This window comes from Symphodus melops (genome assembly GCF_947650265.1).
Source record: "Symphodus melops genome assembly, chromosome: 1".
Classification (NCBI taxonomy): Eukaryota; Metazoa; Chordata; class Actinopteri; order Labriformes; family Labridae; genus Symphodus; species Symphodus melops.
Window position 1 is genome coordinate 35378475 of NC_136691.1, and position 22320 is coordinate 35400794.

Consider the following 22320-nt stretch of genomic DNA (forward strand, 5'->3'; position numbering starts at 1 on the left):
AAAGACAGCCAAGTACAAAGGAAGTGAGAACTCCACCGCCCATCATGACATCACACACTGTACAGAGAAACCATGGAGAGTATCTTAACCCACTGCATCCCTGTTTAGTACAAAAAGAGGAAAGTCACAGAATGTAAATCCATGCAGAGAAAAGTCAGAGCAGCAGAGAAGTTGATAAAAGTCCTCTCCCGCCACTCCCATTGTCTTTTTGCACTGTTGCCATCTGGCCAAAGGCTCCGAACATCTGTGCAAAGTCTGCCAGACTGAGCAACAGTTCCCCCGACCCCCCAAAGCCATCAAGACTCTTAACTCTTAGCTTGTGCTGCCTCAGATTCATCATCATTAAATGGCAAAGATGTTCAAATTTGAAACTACTCTATCTTTCATTTGTTGCAAGGACAGTATATTGTAATTTGTCTGACTTGTTCAGATTTCTTGTTGCTCAATCCTCCGCTAGCAGACAATCTTTGTGTGGAATCATATTGATGTTACCAGGCGCTATTGACAGAAAGTAGCAACAGGTGGTAAAACGCGGCGTTGAACTTCCATATGGACTGATGTTCTCCCAGGTTCTCTCTGCTCATTGTCTCATTGAAAGTCAACACTGTAGCATTGCCACAATTATTATTTTTCAGATTGTATGCATACAACCAAGAGCATGACATTATGAATGCATCTGAGCTTCCCACAGCCTGATGTCATGTGAAAATGGTAAATTATGTATTACAATAGAGCCACTTGTCACCCGGACACTGGACATCTGCCATGCTTCTTTAAAAAATCAATGCTGCACAAATGGTTCTTTCTTATTCTCAATCGCATGTGTGAGATTATTGACATTTGGAGCCGTACTTCCTCCGACAGACACAAAAGGAATCAATCCAATTATCTTTCCTGTTAAATCTATGGAAGTGTATCTCTGCATGAGTTGATTTACTTTACACATATCTATATATGAATTAGTCCAACATTAAATCGTTAATGACTGTATATCCCTTGAGTTATATTAGACAAAGATACTTGCTACTTTTAAATTAACATAGAACCTTACGTTTTGTCATTCTGGTCCAAAACTTTGAAAGCTATTAGCAGCTAAACAAAAGAAGAAAGTTTATGTTGATTAACATAAGTGAATTTCTGCAGCCTCTCTGGCTCTCTTGAGAGCAATAATTGCCTGCCAATCTACCTGCATGCCTAAAGTTCCTCCATAAACCATCATCAAAATGCATTATTCCTCTTGTCATGTGTTCCTCTCCATATGGAGCAGACGATAATTACAACAGAGTCATTACTGCCCTGTTGGCAGAACACTGGGAATAACTTTGTATAAGTCATCTCTTTACTTTCAAACTGTTTCATTTATTCAGTAATTCGCTCCGCTCTCTCAATGTGCTGACTGTGATTATGAAAACTTTTGGCAGCTCTGTGTGCTCTTTGTTCCTGTCTAATTAGAGCACATTATGAATAATTTGGAATCAATCTAAATATCTATTCCTTTTAATATCGGTTCAGTTTAAAAGCAAGTGGCATTTTAAAACTCCTGGTTCTTCAGGGCACATCAAATCAAGTTTTCTATCCTCTCAGCTCATGATGATTACATTAATTTAAAGGACTCGACAGGCACCTTCATAGATAAGATGACAAAAAGGGGTGCAATATGATGACATTACCACTACTGACACATAAAAACAGTACTATTGAATTGAATTTGTTAATCTGCTCATTTGTTGGCATATCTTGTAAAACACCCAAGCCTTTGGCTAAAATCAGCTATCTGTCTGCTGTGTTAGTGGAGTGAGACTGAACCAAATTATATCACAGTTGGGCGTTCGAAAACCAAAACAAGGTGCTGAAGGACACTAAGGCTGAGGCTGGCAGATTTTATCGTTAGCGATGGAAACAAGGATGAGAGAATAGGGAATAACATGACAAGGGTCGAACATGGGCTGCCCACTTCGAGAACTATGGCTTCTGGGGCGCACAATTTAATACGTGATGTCAAAGTATGAAAATATTGATTTGAGCAACACTCTCAGTGCTCGGCAAAAAAATACCTTCAAAAACAGATTTGCAAGTTCTTATGCCTGGGGCACATTGCATACTTCAACACGTGTGCCTGACGGTTGCCTCACTAAGCTGCTTCAGCTGAAGTGCCTGGGATGTTTACAGAGCTGTACTTTAGCTGTAGTTTTTGCTGCAGAGCTAATACTACATGCTTTGTATGACTGGAGTTGGCCTTGATAACAGTCTGCAATATTCACTGCTCATTTCATTTTATTAGATTAGTATTTATTAAACAGAAACATGAAACAGATACTGATAAACGTAGCGATAGCGTGATATGCTATTATGATGACAGAGACTATCCACGGATTGTTTTGAAAGTTTGTGTTTGCAGAGATGCCTATTCTCTAAATAACACTTCACTGCAGCCACACCAGGACCAGGGCTAAGCTGCACTACATGTACGAAGTGCATTCAGACTTTTGCAAAAGGCAATTTTTGGAGCTCTCAACAAGCTGTTTGCTGAAAATGAGTGTGTTCAATAGTAAGCAAAGCAGGTTGTACACTTGACATTTATCTGCTTTTCTGTTGTGCCTCCTTTGTTTGACTACGATGGTGAGCTCGTACATCAATGTGCAGATTTGTTTTTTTATGAAAGAGTAAGACTTCTGCCTTGAACAAAGTCCACAGACATCTTTATGTTGTTTTGTTTAGTTTGCTATCTGAGGCAGGGATTAAAAACATGCCACACACTGCCTCTCAGAAGCTTTGGTGTCACAACCATCCACTCAAGCTTGTCTTATTCACCAAATGTCTTCTGCTTTTATAAAACAACATAAAGAGTTTACTCATGGGTCCAAAGGGCGTGAAAGAGGTCAAGCTTGAGTTTTGATATTCCCACTTGCTGGATCACAAGCAAACTTCTTCAAACAGTCTGCAGCTTTCACACAACCACTCAAATATGAACTTTTCCTCCCCTGTTTGAACTGTGATTGGAATTTCAAATGAAAAGTGACAGCCCGAGTTGGCACCAAGCTGCATTACGCCTAGACTGTCTATTTTTAGTAATGTTAGGTGGATTCAAAGGCAGACCTTTGTCACAGGACTTCCTTCAAGTTGGCATGAACATTTTCACAATTAATTTGTTAGACAGTCATCCAGAGACCTGCTTTATCCACTCCAGATAATGAGTTGTGTGTGCTGCGTTTTCTCGTCTGGTGAATTTCCCATGCCCCCTTTTGTAATTGAAATGCTCGCCTATCTGCAATCTCCACACCCAAGGGATGAAAATATACCCAAACATCTCACCCTTTTTAATGAAATTCCATGAAAGGCTTATTAAAATGAGCCAAATGGCATTTTTAAATCTGCTCTGATACTTGTCTTATATTTATTGTAAAAAGATAAGCAAACACAAATACTAAAAAAAACAAGTGATGTTATGAGATGTAGCAGGCCTCCTCATCCCTGAGTTCCCTGTGATGTGTGGAACTGTCATCTGCTCCAATTAAACAGAGATAGACACATAAAACACTTCTTATTTCAAATCAGCTCCTGTGCTACATCTATGTAATGTTTATTCACACTTATACTAATTTGCAGATGAGAAATCTGTGAGTATCACATGGCAGCAAGTCATTTTTCAAAGCTGTTGTGAGTGACAAGAATCTCAACAGAAGAATACAGAAGCAACATTATCCTGTGTAGAACTACAAATAACCTGCTTTAATAAGTCAACCTGTCAGATCAGTCAGCATAACACACGCACTTTCTCCTCCAAGAGAGACATATTGTCGTCCCTTTTTCTATCCTATGAATAATAACGCTCAAGGAAGATGCTTTCTTTTGACCCTGGCATTTGAAGAGTTAAATGTGCATTAATTATTTGATGACTCGTCGACCTCCATCAGCGAAGCAGGAAATGCAGCATTGACATGTCCCTGACATGGCTTAAAGCAGAATAAAAATTTAAAAAAAAAAAATATATATATATATATATATAATTTTTTTTCAAAAAGCACAAACAAGTCGCTAATTCCTGCTGGTTATATCTCCAACAACATACCATGTTAAGCTCATATTCACAATAGCAGTCAGTAGTGACACCTCTCCTATCAGTTATGCTAAAGAAGGATAGAAAATGACTATTCACGGGGCAGAAACATGAGCAGAGCTCTTAATAATCTGAAATTAAACCTGAGTCACTGAGTGAATTGTGAGTAAGGCACCATGAGGCTTGATCCTCAAGTCTTATTTAACTCACTTGGAATTTGACTGATGCGTTGCAGCTTGGATGAGCGATCAGCCGTCTTCACCCTACTTCGGCTTTTAACTCTTTAAAAGCCGAATTAGAACACTCAGTTGGACGTGGTCCATAACACAAAAGTCAAAGCCAGGCTCTCGTATTTGGCACAAGCACATCAATTGTTTCCTCATTCGTGCCAAAAAAAAAGAAAAAGAAAAAAAAAAGCCTAGTAATCATTTTTAATATGCTTTTAAAAGTCTGCTTCAGTCACTGAGACTCCGTCCATGTAGATGCAGTCTATGATTTCTACTCATTTTGCTAAGCTAATTGCCTACTGGGAAGCTGTTAAACGAGTGTTATAGAAAAGTTTTGTTACTCATGGCAGAAAGTTAAAATACTGTTTCCTAGACTTTTTTTAAGGAGCTTGAGGCCAGTTAGCATCCAATACTGGACAAACCAAGGCTAACAAAGATTTCTTCTCCATTCCTCTCCAGTCTCATGTAATATAAAGTGATGCTTTTATGTGTGGGAAAACCCCAGGCCCCCCCCCCTCATTAAGAGTGTGGAACCAAGCCCCACATGACCCATCACTTCATGTCATGCTTTCTTTTCCTCCTCCAAAGCCTTTGTTGTTGATGAAGAGAGAGAGAGAGAGAGAGAGAGAGAGAGAGATACAAAGCCCCTTTTAACTGAAAGCTAATTCCATCCGTTTTTGATATGCTGGCTGATTAGCTGATGCAGCCAAATCAATGCATGTTTGTTGTCTTCAAATACTTCTGCCTTGTTAGATCATTTTGAGTTTGATGTCTGAGACATCTAACAGAGACAATTACGTGAACAGATTATCTAATGCTCAGATAATGACAAGGTGAGCCAGTCAGCATGTAAAGTCTTACTGTATTCTTTGTGAGGATGGTGAGGATGTCAGGCTCTTGAGCACTGTTCCATATGATTCAGATGTCATTTTATTTCAAAATGACTATGATTATTGATTATGTCGAAAAATGAATGTTCTGATGAACCTTTCTCGCTCAATAAAACATTTTTTTTTTTATACATGAAAAAGGATTTATCTTGATTGTCTTGTCAAAATGAGCTCAGATTGATGTGGGATTATCTGCAGTCACTTGTAAAAGGCTTTAATGAAGTTTATGATCCACATGAATAACAGCTCACAAGGTCTGTTGAATTATTTATCCCTCTGGCCCTGAAGACGAAAAAGAAGAAACTCTTTGAGGTATTCTCCTGCTCAACAAGCCATGTCATGTTTCCAAATCCGTTTTAGGATGAACAGCATGCCACATGTCATTGTTAAACAGCAAACACAAGGTCGACTTTTTCGACACACAGTCTCTTTGAGGCGCAACTTATGAATTTGTCCTGAAACAACAGCATCTGGGACAGAAAGAAATTAAAGATCTTGAATTATATCTGCACAGACACACGTGAATTTAAACCAAGGGCACGTTTGAGTATGTCGACTGATGTGATGCAAACACAACAGTACATTTCCCAACAACATCAAGCTGCACCATATGTCGGCAGTAAGTCCTTCACCATTACAGAACTTCCTCTGAAGGAATACACGATCAAGTCTTGTGTACTACGGCTGCATCATTTTTCACCTCTCTCTCCTCTCTGCAGACTTCAACATACAGTAATGAACCATGGAGTAAGTAAACCTGAGTCCATTAAGTCCTAAAGAATTGATTCAGCCACTAAATAATGCAGGCATTGAAAAAGACAAATGCTCAATCAATATCCAATGCTATTGTTACCGTTACAGGGGGTGTATTGATGGGAGGGGATGGTACCTCCCATGTTGTAGCTCTTCAATGTTGTTATAGAACATTGAATCCACCAGGGATGAGATGAGCAAACTGAGCCGAGTTGTTATTCAGAAAATGCAAAGATAAGGGGACTAAAAGGTAGCAAGCTCAGGAGCAATTCACTACCAAGACAGTTGAGGCCTCTCCTAAGACAAGTAATGCACTTAACCAGCAGCCATAGCTATTAAATTGAGTTTCTTTATTCAAAGTTTGACTTAAAATGACTGAATGAGACTAGACTGAATCACCCAAGTCCTGTAACATACAGTCTCAGAGGAGTTAGAGAAGCTGAAGACAGTAAATGACACTGTATTGAACCGTAGAGGACAACTAAATTGTTTTGGTTAACGGAGCCTTATCCACAGACTCCTACATCATTACTTATTGTGTTATTCATCTGCTCAATCTGTGCATTTGTCATTCCCATTTAATGAATTTTAGTTTCCTCCTGATGCCTCAGATTAGTCTTATCTTTCCAAAGACTCAGTTTGTTGGAAAAGGCTCACATATGTTCAGCGCCCACTGACATTTACTGCTTGATGGACATGAGCACGCTGGTGATTTTGAAGCTGCCAGAATGGTTGGTGTCCACAGATGGCCGAGTTTAATGCTGCCTCATAATGACGTTCCTGCCCTTTTCAAGGTGACTGTCTTTGACATGCTGCAGCCTCAAAGGGTCCGTGGCAAGAACTACCAAGATCTTGTAAGGTGTTCTGATTGGGTGTATGTAGTTTGATCTGATCCTTCACATAAGACAACTTGACTGCATACCAACAAGGTACCAGATGCAAGCACAAGAGAGTTCTCTGTGTGATATATCACTGCATATATAGACGTAGAAAGGCAGAAGGAACTCAGTTGATCAACAACTATACTCTGCTTAAGGTTTCGCCGCCTCTGATGACCCCTTTTATTTTGCAGATAATATTTATAGTTACTGCTGGTCCTGGGAAAGGATCATGTTACTAAATGTGGATGAAAATTTGACAGCAAACTTAAAAAGCACATTCACCTGACAATCATCAAGAACCTCAAACCTCTGTTTTTAACTGTTTTACATGTGTTTATTGCAGCTTTGTGCTCACCTAATTAATTTACTACATTTTCAACTGTTTTTTCCCTCCACTCTAGTTCTTATTATATGAGCTTCTTAGAAAACCCCAAGCTTGTTGTTTCTAACAATCTTGTAATTATGTTTTCTGTTTTTTAATGATTTGTTGTCCGTCTTTTAATTACTTCTCTGATGACTTGATGTCATTGTAAATGAGGGGTACCCCGCAAAGATCTTTCAAGTATGAATAAAGGTTGAATTAATATCACCAAGAAAAGGAAGCTCTATAATCAGCAGTTAATGTAGTGTGCTTTTGCCAGTTTGTTTTTTGTAAGCTAAGACAATGCTTATTTGATCGTGATAGTAGTCATGCAAACTCGTGTCCTCACTATGAAATCAAATCGCTATAAAGAGTACCTCCCAATATGTAGAATAGCTATTCTAGCAATGACAACAATGTCTGTTCTGTCAGAGAAAGGAGAAGTAAATAAGAGACAGTGAGTGTCACTGTATTCATCATAAGGTGGTTTGCAGATTAGATATGATGTTGGACACATTGGATGTTTGTTTTTAAGCAAGAAGATATTAAAGCTCTTTTTCTACTTCGATTCTTAAGAATTCACTTTGAATTTTCTACAAACATCCAAAAATTGAAGGGGAAACCAGCAGTCTATCACAGTTCGTGCAGTCCCAATCTGCAATCTCTATAACTGATTTGGCCTTGAAAATACTGTCTCATATGCCTCCATTAATATTGTATAGAAAGCCATATAACGTCTTTATTCACCAGCTCACTGCCATGCTCATATCACATATCCGTCTTTAGAGCTAGCACAACATCAAATATAAGTCATCTCCAATAAACAGGCAGACCAATTCAGGTAAGAGCAAAGTCAAAGCTGATCTTAGTTTATGTCAATCAATATTTAAACGGTTGGGTTATAAAGACATACATATAAGAGGTTAGTAATGCATTGTATTAAACGCTACACATCTGGAGTGCACCAATTTCCTTTGAATGTATTTGTATCTACAAATCCAGATGGCTTGTGAGGTTAATTAAGCATGTTAAAATGCCCAGGTTTCATATTAGTATCAGCAGGGCAGATGTTCTCTGAATAAACTGAAAGCAACATCTGACTGCACCAAACAACTGCTTTGAAGCAGCACCTGTTATTGTTCCACCATGAATAATGCTTACTAGCACTTATTTTATTTTATTTTTTTAATTCAAGTGAAGTTACCATCTGGAAAAATAGATGGACTGTGATATGGGTGGTGGGCGGCATAAGATGCAGCATCCTGTCAGATGTGCTGCAGGGTTTATTGTCTGGTTGACTGATAATTGATGCATCCTACTCAACACACATTTCCTTTATGGTTGTTAAAGAATCCTTCACGTTAACTAAACATGTATTGTTTTTGTTATAAAATAAGTGTCTGTATTGCAGAAATTGTTATTGCCAATGTATTTGTAATAAATTAAAGCCAACATAGTAATGAGCCTATTCTGACTATTACAAGACTATTTATATTCAGCAACAGCTGATGCCTTACTGTTGGGCACCACAGATCTGCAGAACGTCTTTCCTCTATAAAAAAAAAAAAAAAACGGGGCTACTTTCTCCGTGCTGCCTTAGACTTTTGTTGAACACAAACAATTTTCAGATTTTTCCACGGACCTGTGTGCGTTTAGGGATGGAAATGGACAGCATCCGTTTTACTAAGTAAGGTAGTTGGCTGATGGCTTGAGCTCCTTTTATTTCACTTATATGCCACATGATGGCACAACGGCACCAATAAAATTACAAAATGGTACACCTTGTGCTCAATAGCTGGATTCATTTTTGACTTTTGGAAAGTGGGCAGAAGTGTACAGGAGAGAGAATAGAAAGACACACACCATGGGGCTTCGGATTGGAGTCAAACCCGGGATCATTGAAGCGAAGACTTCTGTATGTGGAGAGCAGTGTCATATAATTGAACTGAACCACTGCACCATCTACAGTACTCTGTAATCAAAAGATCAATGTAATGTAGTTATATTTCAGTCTTATATTTAAAGCCTGAAACTGACAGCAAAAACTCTAAACAAGTTATAATTAATGTACATGACTGTACTATAAACTCTCTTTATATTGTAAGACACCTGTTTGAGATGCAGAGGGGACAAAGTAAATTGTAATTACGTCCCACTCCTGTCTTGCTGCTCGTACTGCAAGACTTTAATTAGCTCCATTCTCCTCACTACTGAGAGATTATGACCAGATGCCTCAGGCCCAGCCCAGGTGGTTATGGAGAAGAGACTTCAAAGAAGGAAAAAAATACAATCATTTTGTGGTTCATTACTTCTAGAAGGAGTTCCCGGTGAGCTTAATAAATGCCACTGAAACAAGCCGGCCACCACAGTGAGCTCACGCTCCATTTTCTTGGATGTGGAAGTGACTGATTGATTACTCTGTGATGAAAAGGAGACAGATTTCATAAAGCAGCTTGGATGGTTTCCTGGTGGCAACATGAGTCTGTTGGAACATAGTGTGAGGTAAACCCAGCCAGACCAAGCCCTTTTTTTGTTGGCAGTAACGAGGTGCTCATGACGGCTGCACAAAATATTCACAAGCCAAAGTAGCACACATTATAGTAGGACATGGGTCCAACTGAGATTTTAGTTTAGGTGATGATTTAGACTTAACTTTTTCATTCATGTTTTTTCTACATTTGTCATTAGAGGTCACATTATCCTCATTTTAACAAATTTAACAACATCTCAGCACGTCTGTGAAGTTTCTTGTTATAAATCCACTCGTCCATTTCAGCCCTGCTTAACACAGGCCATCTTTCTGTCTGTTGTTTGCCTCTGAAAGGGGATGTGGCTGGAGCCTTCTTGCTAGATGCTTTTGTGTTTACGTGAGAAGACAGAGGGTAGAATAAACACCAAGCTGTGGGAGTGTCCCACACCTGGTGGAGGGGTTACTGCCCTTTGTGATGTCATGAAGGAAAAAACTTTAAACGGCCTGTTTAGACGGTAGACAAAAGACAAACATGACTGCGAGAAACAACAACTTGTATTTTGCAGTATGTGACCTTCAAGCCTCAGTTTTTTTTTAACAGTCAATCAATCTTAATTTTTTTGTCACGACACTTCACAAAACAGCAGAACTACACTTTACTCTTTGTTATACTATGCACTAGGTTTCAATGAATAGGACCAAATAGAAATTTTGAAACAAAACACATCATTCCACTTCTGTTGCGATCCATGGACACCAGGTCGACTCTGCCACTAACAAACAAATCTCTTCTCATACCCAAGCTTTCACGTTACCAGATTGACAGTGATTAAAATCAAAACGCACAGCTCTGAACAAGCCTGCATACTATACATTATCTGTACCTGTTCATTTAACTATGATTCTGTCCTTACTATGCAATCTGAGCTATATGATTAAGTGAAGGAAATTCAACTTTTTGAAGGTCGATGATAAAGTTTTTTGGTTTTTTTCCACTTTCTTTTAAATGTATTTCAGCATTGAGGAGTTTTGAATGAAGGTCACCTACCTCTTAGCCATACCCAAGGCCGAAAACACAATCACTTCAGATCAGGAATTAAGATGGAAAGCTTAAAGAGTAAAAATCTTTCTTAAACAAACTGTAGAAAGCTGCATTCAGAAGATAGGAATACTCATAAATATAATCCTCTCTTAAATGTGATTCAGATGACTGAAACACCTTCTAACACTTCCCTGTGTGCCTTAATTTTAATAACTGTTTTTTTCCCCCATATTTATTGACTCTATTCTCGTCTTTTCTAATGTGCACACATCAAAAGCAAATACATCTATCATACTCTGTGGAAAAAACACTGATTTTAACAATGATGTAAGCAGCATCTAAAATATGGAAACTTAATGTTTTTAAATGTTCATATGTGAAGTGTCTGGCACATTGTTAAATTATATAGAAATGATGAGTTTAATAACAGAGTCTCAGAAAAATGTTGTGATGTTTTGATTTCTATTAGACTACTGTGAGCACATCCAAGCAAAAAGCATACAGGTGCAGGAAGAGACAGGTAAGGAAGATCTTGCCTACAGAAACATTGTCGTGGTTATACATAATGTTGTATCATTAGGAGCTGAACAGAATGCAGACCTTTTCCTTTGTGTGAGTGTGTCCTTTAAAAAAAATATTCTTAATACTTTGCTTCTCGTCCTCGCTGACGCCGACAGGCAGCAGCCGCCTCTTGTCCTCCATCAGCTGCAACTACTCATCACTATATTGCAGCTTGTAGAGATAGCCATGAACAGCCGATTCAAGCAAAAAACCTTCAAAATCTCCTTCATCCATTTTAGTTTGAAGTTGAAACAAACTTTGTCTACCAGTGTCGTTTCTTATCAGCTTTCTCAACAGAGCCTGTTAGCATAGTTTCCAAGCAAGATGGCGGACGTCGCTTTTAGATTATGGAAGTGAGATCCCACCCGTTGATATGTAATAGGTCTGCAGATTCAGTGATGGAAAACACGAAGAACTAGCAATGTAGATTCTCCCCCTTTAACCACAGCAGCCTCTGATGACGCAAAATTACTATTTTCGAAGGCTTCCCGTATCAGTGGAAATTGAGGACAGCATGAACATTCAAAAATACTACCAGGTGCAATGACACAAAACTTTATGCGAATGGGTAACGTATCCCTTTAACTGTAAAATAGAAAAAGTTCTGATGACGAACATTGATTCCTGATTTGTAAACCTTTTGTGGCCCTATTTGAAGTGTTCAAGCCTTTTTTCTTTCCTTGAAGCTGATTTTAATACCCTGCACATACATTATGTGCACTGAAAACCATCATCCTTTCACTTTAGAGTAAAAACAAGAAGATATCACACAGAGCAGAATAACGGCCCCTGGACACATCTATAAAATGTAAATTCATTTTACAGTTATTTCCAATAGGTGTTGTTAACACTCCAATGGACTGATTCAATTTCCTCCCCTGTCATCATTATTATGAGCTGTGATCTAAAGTTTTGAGAATGATTCAAAATGAAAGAGAAGGCTTTCACTTCACATCAGATTTCAGTGGAAGTGACCCCTGATGGATTTGATGTAGTATTATATTTGCTGACAGAGTAAGCGTGGTATAAAACCTGTGCCCACAGGAACCTCGAAATGAAAGGCAATGTCCTGGTCTCCTGAGATGCTATATCAGCAAAGACTCAGCAACTAGGGAGGGGATGGGAGACGTGTTACAAGATAAACTCATATTGACACTTGGCAGAATTCATCATTTCTGTCCCCGAAAATGTTTGTGTTTGCAAAAGCAGGTGAGCGGCAGGCAGGATGTTTTTCCTTAGAAATGCACTTACAACTATTTTAAAAAAGGAAGATGTGAAATTCTTATCTTGCTGGTGGCAAAATTTAAATATAATATGAGGTTAAGCTTAATTTAATACAGATTTAATAACAGCAGAAATACATTCAGTCGGTTCGAGGTAACTCGGCTTTGAATTTGTCAAACTGAGTATGAATACATTTGTTTTGTAGCTGTAGATGATGCATCTTTCCTTCAATTCATCAGGCTCCGAGCATCATTTATACATCCATTTTCTCTGCAGTTTTATTCTGTCTCTCTGTCGATTTCTTTTATTTACAGCTCATACAACCCTGTCAACCATTTCACAACCAAACAAGCAGAAATCTTCAGTAGAATCCATGATTTATTTCTCTCTTTCTTTCCCTGTGCTTTTATTTTATTCTGTTCCCCACAGAAACAACACCACATGCGGTGCTTGGAGCTGTATAATCATGCTTCCTTCTGCTTACAAAGAGGCTAGCATTTTGAATCCTATGGATGCCTCTTTTTTTTTTTTTTACCCAGAGTGAGCTGCAGAAGTTAGAAGTCACAGCAAATTATTAAAAAAAACCCACCATAACCCTTCCATACGAACCCTGCCTTTCATCAGCCCCTGCAGTCCAACAGTCTTGTGCAGGCTCTGCTATTGTGAGCTGCCCCGGCTAATTGTTAAACATGTACTTGTCAATCAAGACAATCCCAAATGGCAACTCCTCAGGCACAACAATGAGCTGCCTGAGCTGCCGTACTCTTAGAGGAGTAATTGCCGTCTATTCGCCAGAAGCCCATCTCCATTCCATTAACAGCTGCACGATATGAATGGTTGAAGCTCGCTTGGTGATAGCGGACCTATTCAAGCTTGTACATGTGCTGAATGGCCCTTTTTTTCCCCCGGTCCTATGTGTTTCATTTCCACACAGTAAGGCCAAACAGGGAGGGGAGGTAATTGCGTTTGTGAGGGCATTGTGTTCAGAGACGGAGAGGCATATTCTCCGTTTGTCGTGAATCCAAAAGCAACAGAAAATATTCAGAGAGAAAAAACACAAGAGTGGACTGTTGCACTTTATGACAAAGATAGACAGAGATGTTCCAACTTCACTCAGCTGCTTTAGCGGAATTGATCTCCCCCACGAACCTCATCTAACCCAGTTGCATGGTTTGTTAGCTGCACATGAGCAGCCCTACTGGGTGAGAAAACACAGTGTAACCTTGGGGGAGGCTGTTAGCTGTCTGCATGTAATAAGTTTTTTCTGAGTTATCACTTTATGATAATGGAAAACTAACCATTACATACAAGAAGCTTGATGATCGAGTCCTTACTGTAGATGGCAAAAACAACATGCTATTGTTGTCGGGGAGAAGTGGCTCAATGTGGAATAATCAGAGGTTTTTGAAACGATCTTTTCAAACTGTAAATCTCTCTACAATAAAAGCACGGCAGAGTTCTGTATAAAGATCCTACCGCCTTCGTTCAAGTGCTTTTTAAAGGTACTTCAGAGGGGTGTTGAAGAAATCTCGAGATTTTGAAAATGGATGTGGGCAGGACGTTAGATGGAGGAGAGGAACCTTTCAAGCACATCTCATTCCAATAAGCTTTAGGAGTGCGTTTAGATTCACAATGGTTCCACACGGCTGGAGAGAAACATTTTCAGAATTTAAACGCTCACCAATTCTTCTGAAAGCCCTCCGCTCACATGAAGCGTTAAATTCAACTCAAAGCAGCCGCAAAAGAGATCTACATTTTCCATATACAGGCTTTAGAGCATTTGGCTTGGCTGAAGATTTGCATTAAGGGGATTTTTTTTTTCTCTCTCCTCCAGTCCCATTGAAGAAACTTTGCAAAGTTTAATCATGGCTTCTGTTGACGCCCCTGGGTTTTGTATCTTTAGATGTTCCCCTGCAGCTGGGAAACATAGAAAACCTTCATCATAATCTGTTCCAAAGTCTGAATACAGATTTCTCAAATCATTCCAACCATGACTTTACATCTAAATATTACGCCCTCAAATATTGGATTTATAATTATGTCTCTTTGTGTGGCCTTCCTCGTGTTCGACTGCACTCAAGAAACCCTCCAGCTTTGACGCAGCGCCTCATTAAAAAACAGCTTTCCCTTCAGCATTCCTCTGAGCAATTCCATCTTCACAAAGAGCCTTTTGATTCAGTGTAAAAGACATAAACATCTACATTTCAAGTTATTGATCAAAGGCTGCTTCCAACTGGAATGCATCTCGACAGCAGCCTGAATATTAATCTGTGGTCCTTACCCGCATTCCGAGCTCAATGTTCTCGCCCCCGTAGACCTCCATGCCAGGATCCAGCAGACCGATCTCACCAAAGTATTCTCGATCGACCACGAAGGAGCAGCCGATCATAGCTGGAGTTCTGCAGACAATACGATCAAGACAGAAGGCGACGAGGGTTTTAAAAGTCGTTAATGAGCTTGCAAATATACACCACTCTTCAATATGACGAGTAATTTTAAAGAACACAAGAACACCAAACCTTCCTGAATATTCAGATTTAAAAAACAACTCTGATTAATTGTTGTACCATACAGTGACGTGTCTTTTGGTATCACGTCAGGTCATGTCATACTTTTTGGATCGTACCGTGTCATATTGTATCATATCCTACTGTTTTTCTAACACCAATTCTGGAGACAACTTTAAGCGCTAAATGCTTCACTTTGTTAGTCAGCTAACCGATGACTTGGTTTGTTTTTGTTGTTGGTGCTGTGCATTTAGCCTACAGCGGGTTAATCCGACCTTTCCAATGATTCTTGCTTCTTGAAATGAGTTCAATAAAAGAAGGGAGCGTGACTTTTTTATTTTTAAATGAAAAACCAAAAAAATTATCTTTAAGATACTAAAATGTGATGAGTCACCGAGAAGAACAGAACAATTTGGGGATTCATCTCTCCATGTACCACTATGTACTACTTTATATAACACAAACAAATAAATGGATTGTATTGAGTAGTGCTGCTTTGGAAATTAGATTTAATGAAAAGGAAAAGTAGCTAAAACATAAAACCTGTCTCTCCAGTGAAAGCGTCTAAAATGACTTGCTGACTTTTATTGTAACTAAATTACTAATTCAGTTTTAGGCAGAAATATAAACACAAAATAAATGAAATACTATAACAAAAACGTTTTAAATGTGGTAAAACTTAAAAACTTCCCAAATGTATCTGGTAAAGAAAGATTCACAGAGAGCATTTTATTCACAAGGACCCAGTTACTTTCCTCCTTTACTAAAAGAAACACTCCCAATTCAGCAGCGGCCCCCCGAGGCTGCTTCACTCTGCTATTATCTGTCAGCTCTAAAGAGCTCTGGGACAAAGCTCCACAAAAAGCATTACATTCATACACAGCATGAAGCTGCCTTGTGTTTTTCTCTAAAGTGACCAATGAGTGGCTTTATTCTTCTTTCTGGAAAGGTGCCTGGGGTAAGTTCACAATATATTATTACACACACACACACACACACACACGCACACACACACACACACGCACACGCATGCACACACAGAAGAGAGAAATGTATGTCTGTCAATTCAGTTTGAGAGGCAAGGCAGAAGAAAGGGCTTCAAGGGAAAAGCTGCATTATGATTCATTGACCCTGTAAAAAGCTAAGCTAACAGTGAGTGAGCAAAACGAATGGTGCTTTTAGGTTGAGAGTGCATAAAACACAGTCTGGATCATCGCCATGGAGCGCTATTTAAAGAGACATAAATCTGTAATTCAGGGAATGGTTTTTTAACTCACCTGGACTTTTATATTCTCAAGACAAAGCTTCCTTTATCTTTATGTTGCACTACTTCATGACCTAACATTAAATAGGTTATGTGGGTCATGTCAAATTGAGGCCAGTTGCTCAAAATAAGACACATCAATGGTGCACAAATGTGTGTCCTATATTATGATAACTTCATTCTTGGTAAAATAAATTTTTAAATTTTACCTTACATATAAGAACGGAATATGTGTCACAAAGTGCCAACTCACACCTCTGGAACTACCTCAAATACCTGTACATGCACATATTCATAACTAGTTTCTAGAGGGTCAGCACTTTGTTTCTAAGCAGTGATTTAGGCAGAAATGGGAAAACAGGGGGTGCAAAAAAAAATACAGGGGGTGCAAATTTTTTTCAGTGTCACTCACGGCGGCGCGGCACGCCGGAGCGGAGGTTATGTGCTCCCTAACACACTGGTTTTGAATAAGTCTCTAAATGGTGCATTCTGTTCAATAAGATACATTGTTACACATTTTAGTTTTCCCAAGCTTGATAATGTTGATTTACTGTACAGCCCCTGCCCTGACACACCCCTTTGTCATTTGACTGCAACTCGCTTGGTTCATGTTGTCTAACCCCTTTGTTGGCCCACTGCTTCTCTCTGCACTTTCTTTAAAAAACAAACAAACACATAAATTCATAATATTACATGTGTCATCCAGTAATAATAGATCCCTAGACCTTGATAAGTCAATCATCTGTCAGCATTTTCGAATGTGGCGCTGACCCGAAAAGGTGGAGCTAAACACTGCAGTCCGTTGATTGGTTGAAAAAATCGTCACTTCCCGTGTTACGTCGGTAAACAAAACTCCGTCGTGTTTAAACCATTGACTGTAACACACAGCTGATTGTTTACGTGTGTATTTCTCCTCGCCGATCACAGCCTTCTCTGAAACAAAGGTTGATTGAGTTCTTGTAATAAAGAGTCACATGTCAGTGACAGAGAAGATGAACTGCTGGATGTCTTCCAGCGTTGGTTTTGTTTATGTTGTGTTTTTCTCCTTTGTTGAATTCATTAGTTAGCGGTTAGCTGTCAGCGGTTAGCTGCTATCATATGACGCTATTTACATAGCGACTATCGTCATCCGGCTGACACGCCGTCTACCAAATAGGGCACAGGTGGCTGTAGAAACGTAAACAGGATCAGGTTTAAGCTTTTCAGTACCGGTATTCGGCAAACATATTCTTTGCCAGAATTAGAATGTAGCCTAATCAGACATTTAGCGCACCCGTGTAGTAAGCACGTCTATTAAATGTAGATATTTGCACGGCCTAGGTCAAGCCGTGCAATAATTTCAAGGCCGTGTTTTTTTTAAATAGGCCGTGCAAAAAGCGGTTTCGCGGTAGGCTACCTAAATCTATGTTTCTAAGGCTCTTTAACTGTTTACAGGTCTCTTTTAATCAGCACATGTTTTTCTCTCCTTCACAGGTTATGTACATTATGCTATATAAGTTCTAAGTCTAATGCTAATGCTAACTGCACAGGTTTAACCTGTAATTATGTTTACTCTTAGTCACATAGGGGCTGCTAAATCTTGTTTGGGGGATTATTGTATACAGAGGGGAGGGGGGACAGCGGGTGTGTATTGTAACTAATGTCTTGTGTCCTGCCTGTCTGTATACTGCTACTGGATGCCTTGAATTTCCCTCGGGATCAATAAAGTATCTATCTATCTATCAAATGATACTCAGCTAAAGTTAAAGCAGGAAGGCCCCTATCTCTGTTGCCCCCTTTTCTCTCTTTTTCAGGCATTGAATCTTTCAATATTCTTCATCTTACCCTTATATTTTTGGAAATAGTAAATGTATTTTGATCCTCCTCCAACTATTTCACCTCCAACTCATCCAGTGTCGAGGCTGAGCTGAAGGCCATCCCTCATCCCATCATGCAACTGTCGTTCACCAACTCCACCAGTGTCTAGATGAAAGGGTTTTAATATTCTGAATAATATTGCCATAATGAAGTATTTTAATTTAAACTTTTTATTATTAGACTTTCTTTATAATCTATATAGTTCTTTTCATCTTGCCTGACATAGACTTTGTTTGAATTATAAGGTGGTGACAGCGAGGCTTTCAAGTTCCATTATTTGCTCTCGGTGTGCAGACAAAAGACAGACACAGCACACACTCAGCCCCTCTTCACCTCATCCTTCCTCCTCTCTTGACAAGTGACCTAGCTCTCCTGTCTGCACAATGCAAACGGTGCAGCTCACTTTGAGAGCTCTCTTTAATATAAGCCTCCCGGCAATGCAAACACGTCTTCTGTGTGTAAAGTACTGAGTCAGCACCTTCAGACAGATGCTCTGGATGATAAAGTGAAAACCTGTGCGACCGTCTATGTTCTGTTTTTGATGCTTTCAAAAAACAGGTATGGTATGATCTTGTAAAGAAATTATCTTTAAATCATGAATCAGTGGTTAAACAGGCATTTACAGTGTAAATGACACACATGAGAACCAGCCATTTTCCCCCATAACTGAGAATATTAGAAGACTAAATACTGTGAATGTCTTCTGTTGGTTTCACAAAATGACTTCATATAAAGATGGAAGATGCATCACAACCTCCTCCTGGACAAAAGTGAAGCCAAATCAGCCCCTGCAGTGGGCGTTGACCAATTGAACAGGAGACGTCGTCATTTTGATCCAGAGTTATGAAGTAGATTCTGCTGCTGTTTTACGTCCCACCGCTTACGTAATCGAAAACATAATAAACTTAGCAATAAAACGGAAAAGGTCCTTCAGTTGGTTACAGACTACAAAACATACTGTTGGGTCAGACACTCGCTCAGTGACTCTAATATTAGTGCTCTTTTTACGCCTCCTCTTTATTAATACAGTGCACACAGCACCACAGGTTCACCAACACAGCTGTCAATCAAAGCGTTTTACTCCTTTTAATAGCACAAAACGGTAAAGCCAACATTTGGTATGAATCAGCAAGATAAGGACGAACTACATAGACAAAAACTGTGTTGGAGAAAAAAGCTGACTTGTGCTTTGTTTTTAAGACCCATGATGAATCTGCTCACATGGAGGACAGATATATGACCTATACTGTCGGCAGTCAGCAGGGGGAGCTCACAATGTTTTGGCTTCACTTCTGTGGAGCTGTCCTGCCATCTATCTTTTTACACAGTCTTTGCTTGAAAGCGTCAAACAAGCAACAGTTTTCGTCTTTGCTTTTGGTCTTGAGGTGGTATTGAACATTCAAAGGAATAGAAGTCAATTGCAAAAGAGGTGCAGGCAAAAAAAAAGAAAAAAGAAAAAGACATTCAATAGACAACTGATGCAGCCGTGTGTGGCCCTGTCAACAGTTGTGTGTGAAGTTTAACAAAATCCCCAGTGTGTTATTTGCACTATTTTCTAAGTGGGAACGACACACAGAGCCTTTGTTCTCCCTGTCACTGCTTTCTACACCTGCCCAGTTGTTCCAGCTCTTTGTACCGACGTGTTCACAGCAGAACTCTCGGAATTTTGTCAGCGACTTGAGAGAGAGTTGATTCATGAAAAAAACAAGGCAAAATTAAAACAGTTTGTCACAAATTAAGTTCTGGACAGCATGACGTAACACAGGTTTCTTCTTTAATGTCATTCGGTGTAGTTATTTTTAGTGTGCAGATGGTCAGCCTGCAGGGCTGTACCGCCCTTCACACACACGTTTACTTTGGTTCGGAAAATCATTTACTTGCAGAATGAACATCTGATGATACATGAACATTGTGTCGGCAATCTGGTTAAATAAAGATAATCATAGAAAATTTCCTGCCCGGTCACAGATAATAAGAGAGTTGTTGAAACTGTTATGTTTTTTTCTTCAACCTGACAGATTCTCTTTAAATTCATGACAGCCCTGATGCTTTAAGTAAAGTACGAGAGGAGAATGGAGACACATTATAGACATTATCATTACATGTATAAGTCATTTGATTTAAATGCATGTGTGATGCTGTTTATAATGGAAATGCTTCATTTGATTGAGTTGTGATCACTGAGATCATTTAAAGGCATAATGTGTCCTTTTCCGATGGCATGTGTTGGGTATTTGATGCATGAAGGAATCAGTTGTTGATTAAAAGTCTGTGAGCTTAATTCATTCTCTGTGCATCATTAAGAGTCACACCTGATTAAATCGCAGACGTGTCGCTCGTCTTGTGAAATTTTTCTCAACAAGTAAGAAAACTTAACTTTTTCTGGAAAGATAAAATGCCCTTCGAGTTGTCAGATTTCTAAGTGTCTGCTCGAGCTAGGTATTAACTGAAGTACTTTGTTTAAGTATGCCTTTGACAGTAATTGCAGGTAGTATTGAAAGTGTATCTGTAGCCTTTTTGGTTCTGAGGCTCTTATTTACCTTGCCTTTAACTGCTTTTAACACCTTGAGGCAGCAGTAGATATTGGGAATTTATTTCCTCAAACTCTTTAATGAGGGAAAAAGTCTCTCCATCTAATATTTGGTTGAAAATGTCAGGTTTCTCAAAACCACTCTGCAACCATTTCAACAACTCTCCTTTTCTGTTTCCTGTCAATGATCCCTGAAGTTGCCAAAGAAAACCTGTTTTTGACTTTGATTACAGATTTCTAGAATGGTTGCACTCCTCTGTGCTCTCAGAACGTGGCAGTTTTCTGCCTTCTTGTTCCCTTTTACTCTACCTTCTGTTGTCGAATGTGTCCAAACTGCCAGAAAAGAAAGCTTTGAGCCTGAGCCCTGAATGGCCACAGAGTGTCTGTTGTTGATGGGCAGAAACCTTCAGGAAACAAGTGGGAGAATGATTTCCAATAGAAATCCTAACAGCTGACACACTTCAGCTGCGCCTTGAGGCGATCTGTCCATTTGCAGCAAAGTGTCGATAGACAAAGACGAACCAGCTCTGCAGAGTTGGAGGCTTCTCTTCTCTGTCTCTGCTATCTCCACTCAAGCACTTTATGCTCAATGTATGATTTTCATGGAGCTGTGATATGACTCCCAGCATTAACAGTCCACACTATCAACTATCATCACACTGTTTGTTTATTTGAGAGCAACTGTATCAAGCAAAAGTGTTATGGCTTTACCTACTGAGAGCTGGAGAAAGGTTAACAATGTGTCAGAATTACACGGTCTAACAACTTTTCTCATTTGTTTTATTTCATTCTTTATGGAGAGGAATGCTTATAAATCTGACCTTTGCACAAGGAAAAAAAGTAAATAGAGAAAAATGTAGAATTTTTCAGTCAGAGTCCGACTGATTAATCGACCTGTCAATATTTTCTGCCTACTGTCATATTGGCTAATTTTATTGCAGAATTGTGCCTATATTACTAGATATATTAACAAACATTTCATTTGAGTATTGTTGCATTACACTAGCAGTTTCCTTTGTGGCTATCACCAGCAGAGTGTACTATACAGATTAAAACAAGAATCATCATCTCCAGAGTGTCGAGCAGTGATGCATGCACAATACATGAGCTGTTACTTTCCAGTTGAGGCTCCATCTCGTCTACGTTATACTACCTTCTTTCATGAGTGTTTGATAACTGCATTTGAGGGATCAATGCAGTAAATGGTGTATTTTTATATCTACAAATAAAATATAGAGATCTAAGAAAGATATCAGCCGATATATCAGTATTGTGTTTTTGCTCTATACCTAATATTGATCTTCATATTTGGCCCAAAAAAAGCCACATCACTTGAACCCTACCTTTAGTGCTCTAATATGATCAATATAATACACCGGAAGAGCAATAGTATGTTTCATGTCTGCAGTTTGGAGATGATAGAGAAACCAACAATTTAAGCTATACTATTAAAAACATTGTTAAGTCTGTTTGTTTTCAGCAACTATTCAGTTTGCTGATTGTACTATCGGAGTAGCTTGTCAGTGTTCTTAGTTTGGTAAGGGCTGCCCAATATTAGGAGTCTGAAGTATTAGTATTCTGTCCTTTTTATATAGGACATTACTATACAGAAATACAGAAAATAACAGCAGCTGAACTCAGTGTGCTTTATGTTAATATATACAATTATACTGTGTGCTGTTAAGGAGGTGAAGTC

At 39.1% G+C, this 22320-nt stretch overlaps 1 protein-coding gene across 2 annotated transcripts in view; it reads right to left on the reverse strand.

Moving 5' to 3' along the window:
• galnt9 (polypeptide N-acetylgalactosaminyltransferase 9) overlaps window positions 1-22320 on the reverse strand; it is a 94787-nt gene that overhangs the window by 20085 nt on the left and 52382 nt on the right. For both annotated transcript variants that reach the window (XM_079348002.1, XM_079348003.1), the window contains one exon: window positions 14748-14865. In XM_079348002.1, the coding sequence (XP_079204128.1) occupies window positions 14748-14865 (118 nt within the window). The remainder of the gene's footprint in view (window positions 1-14747; window positions 14866-22320) is intronic.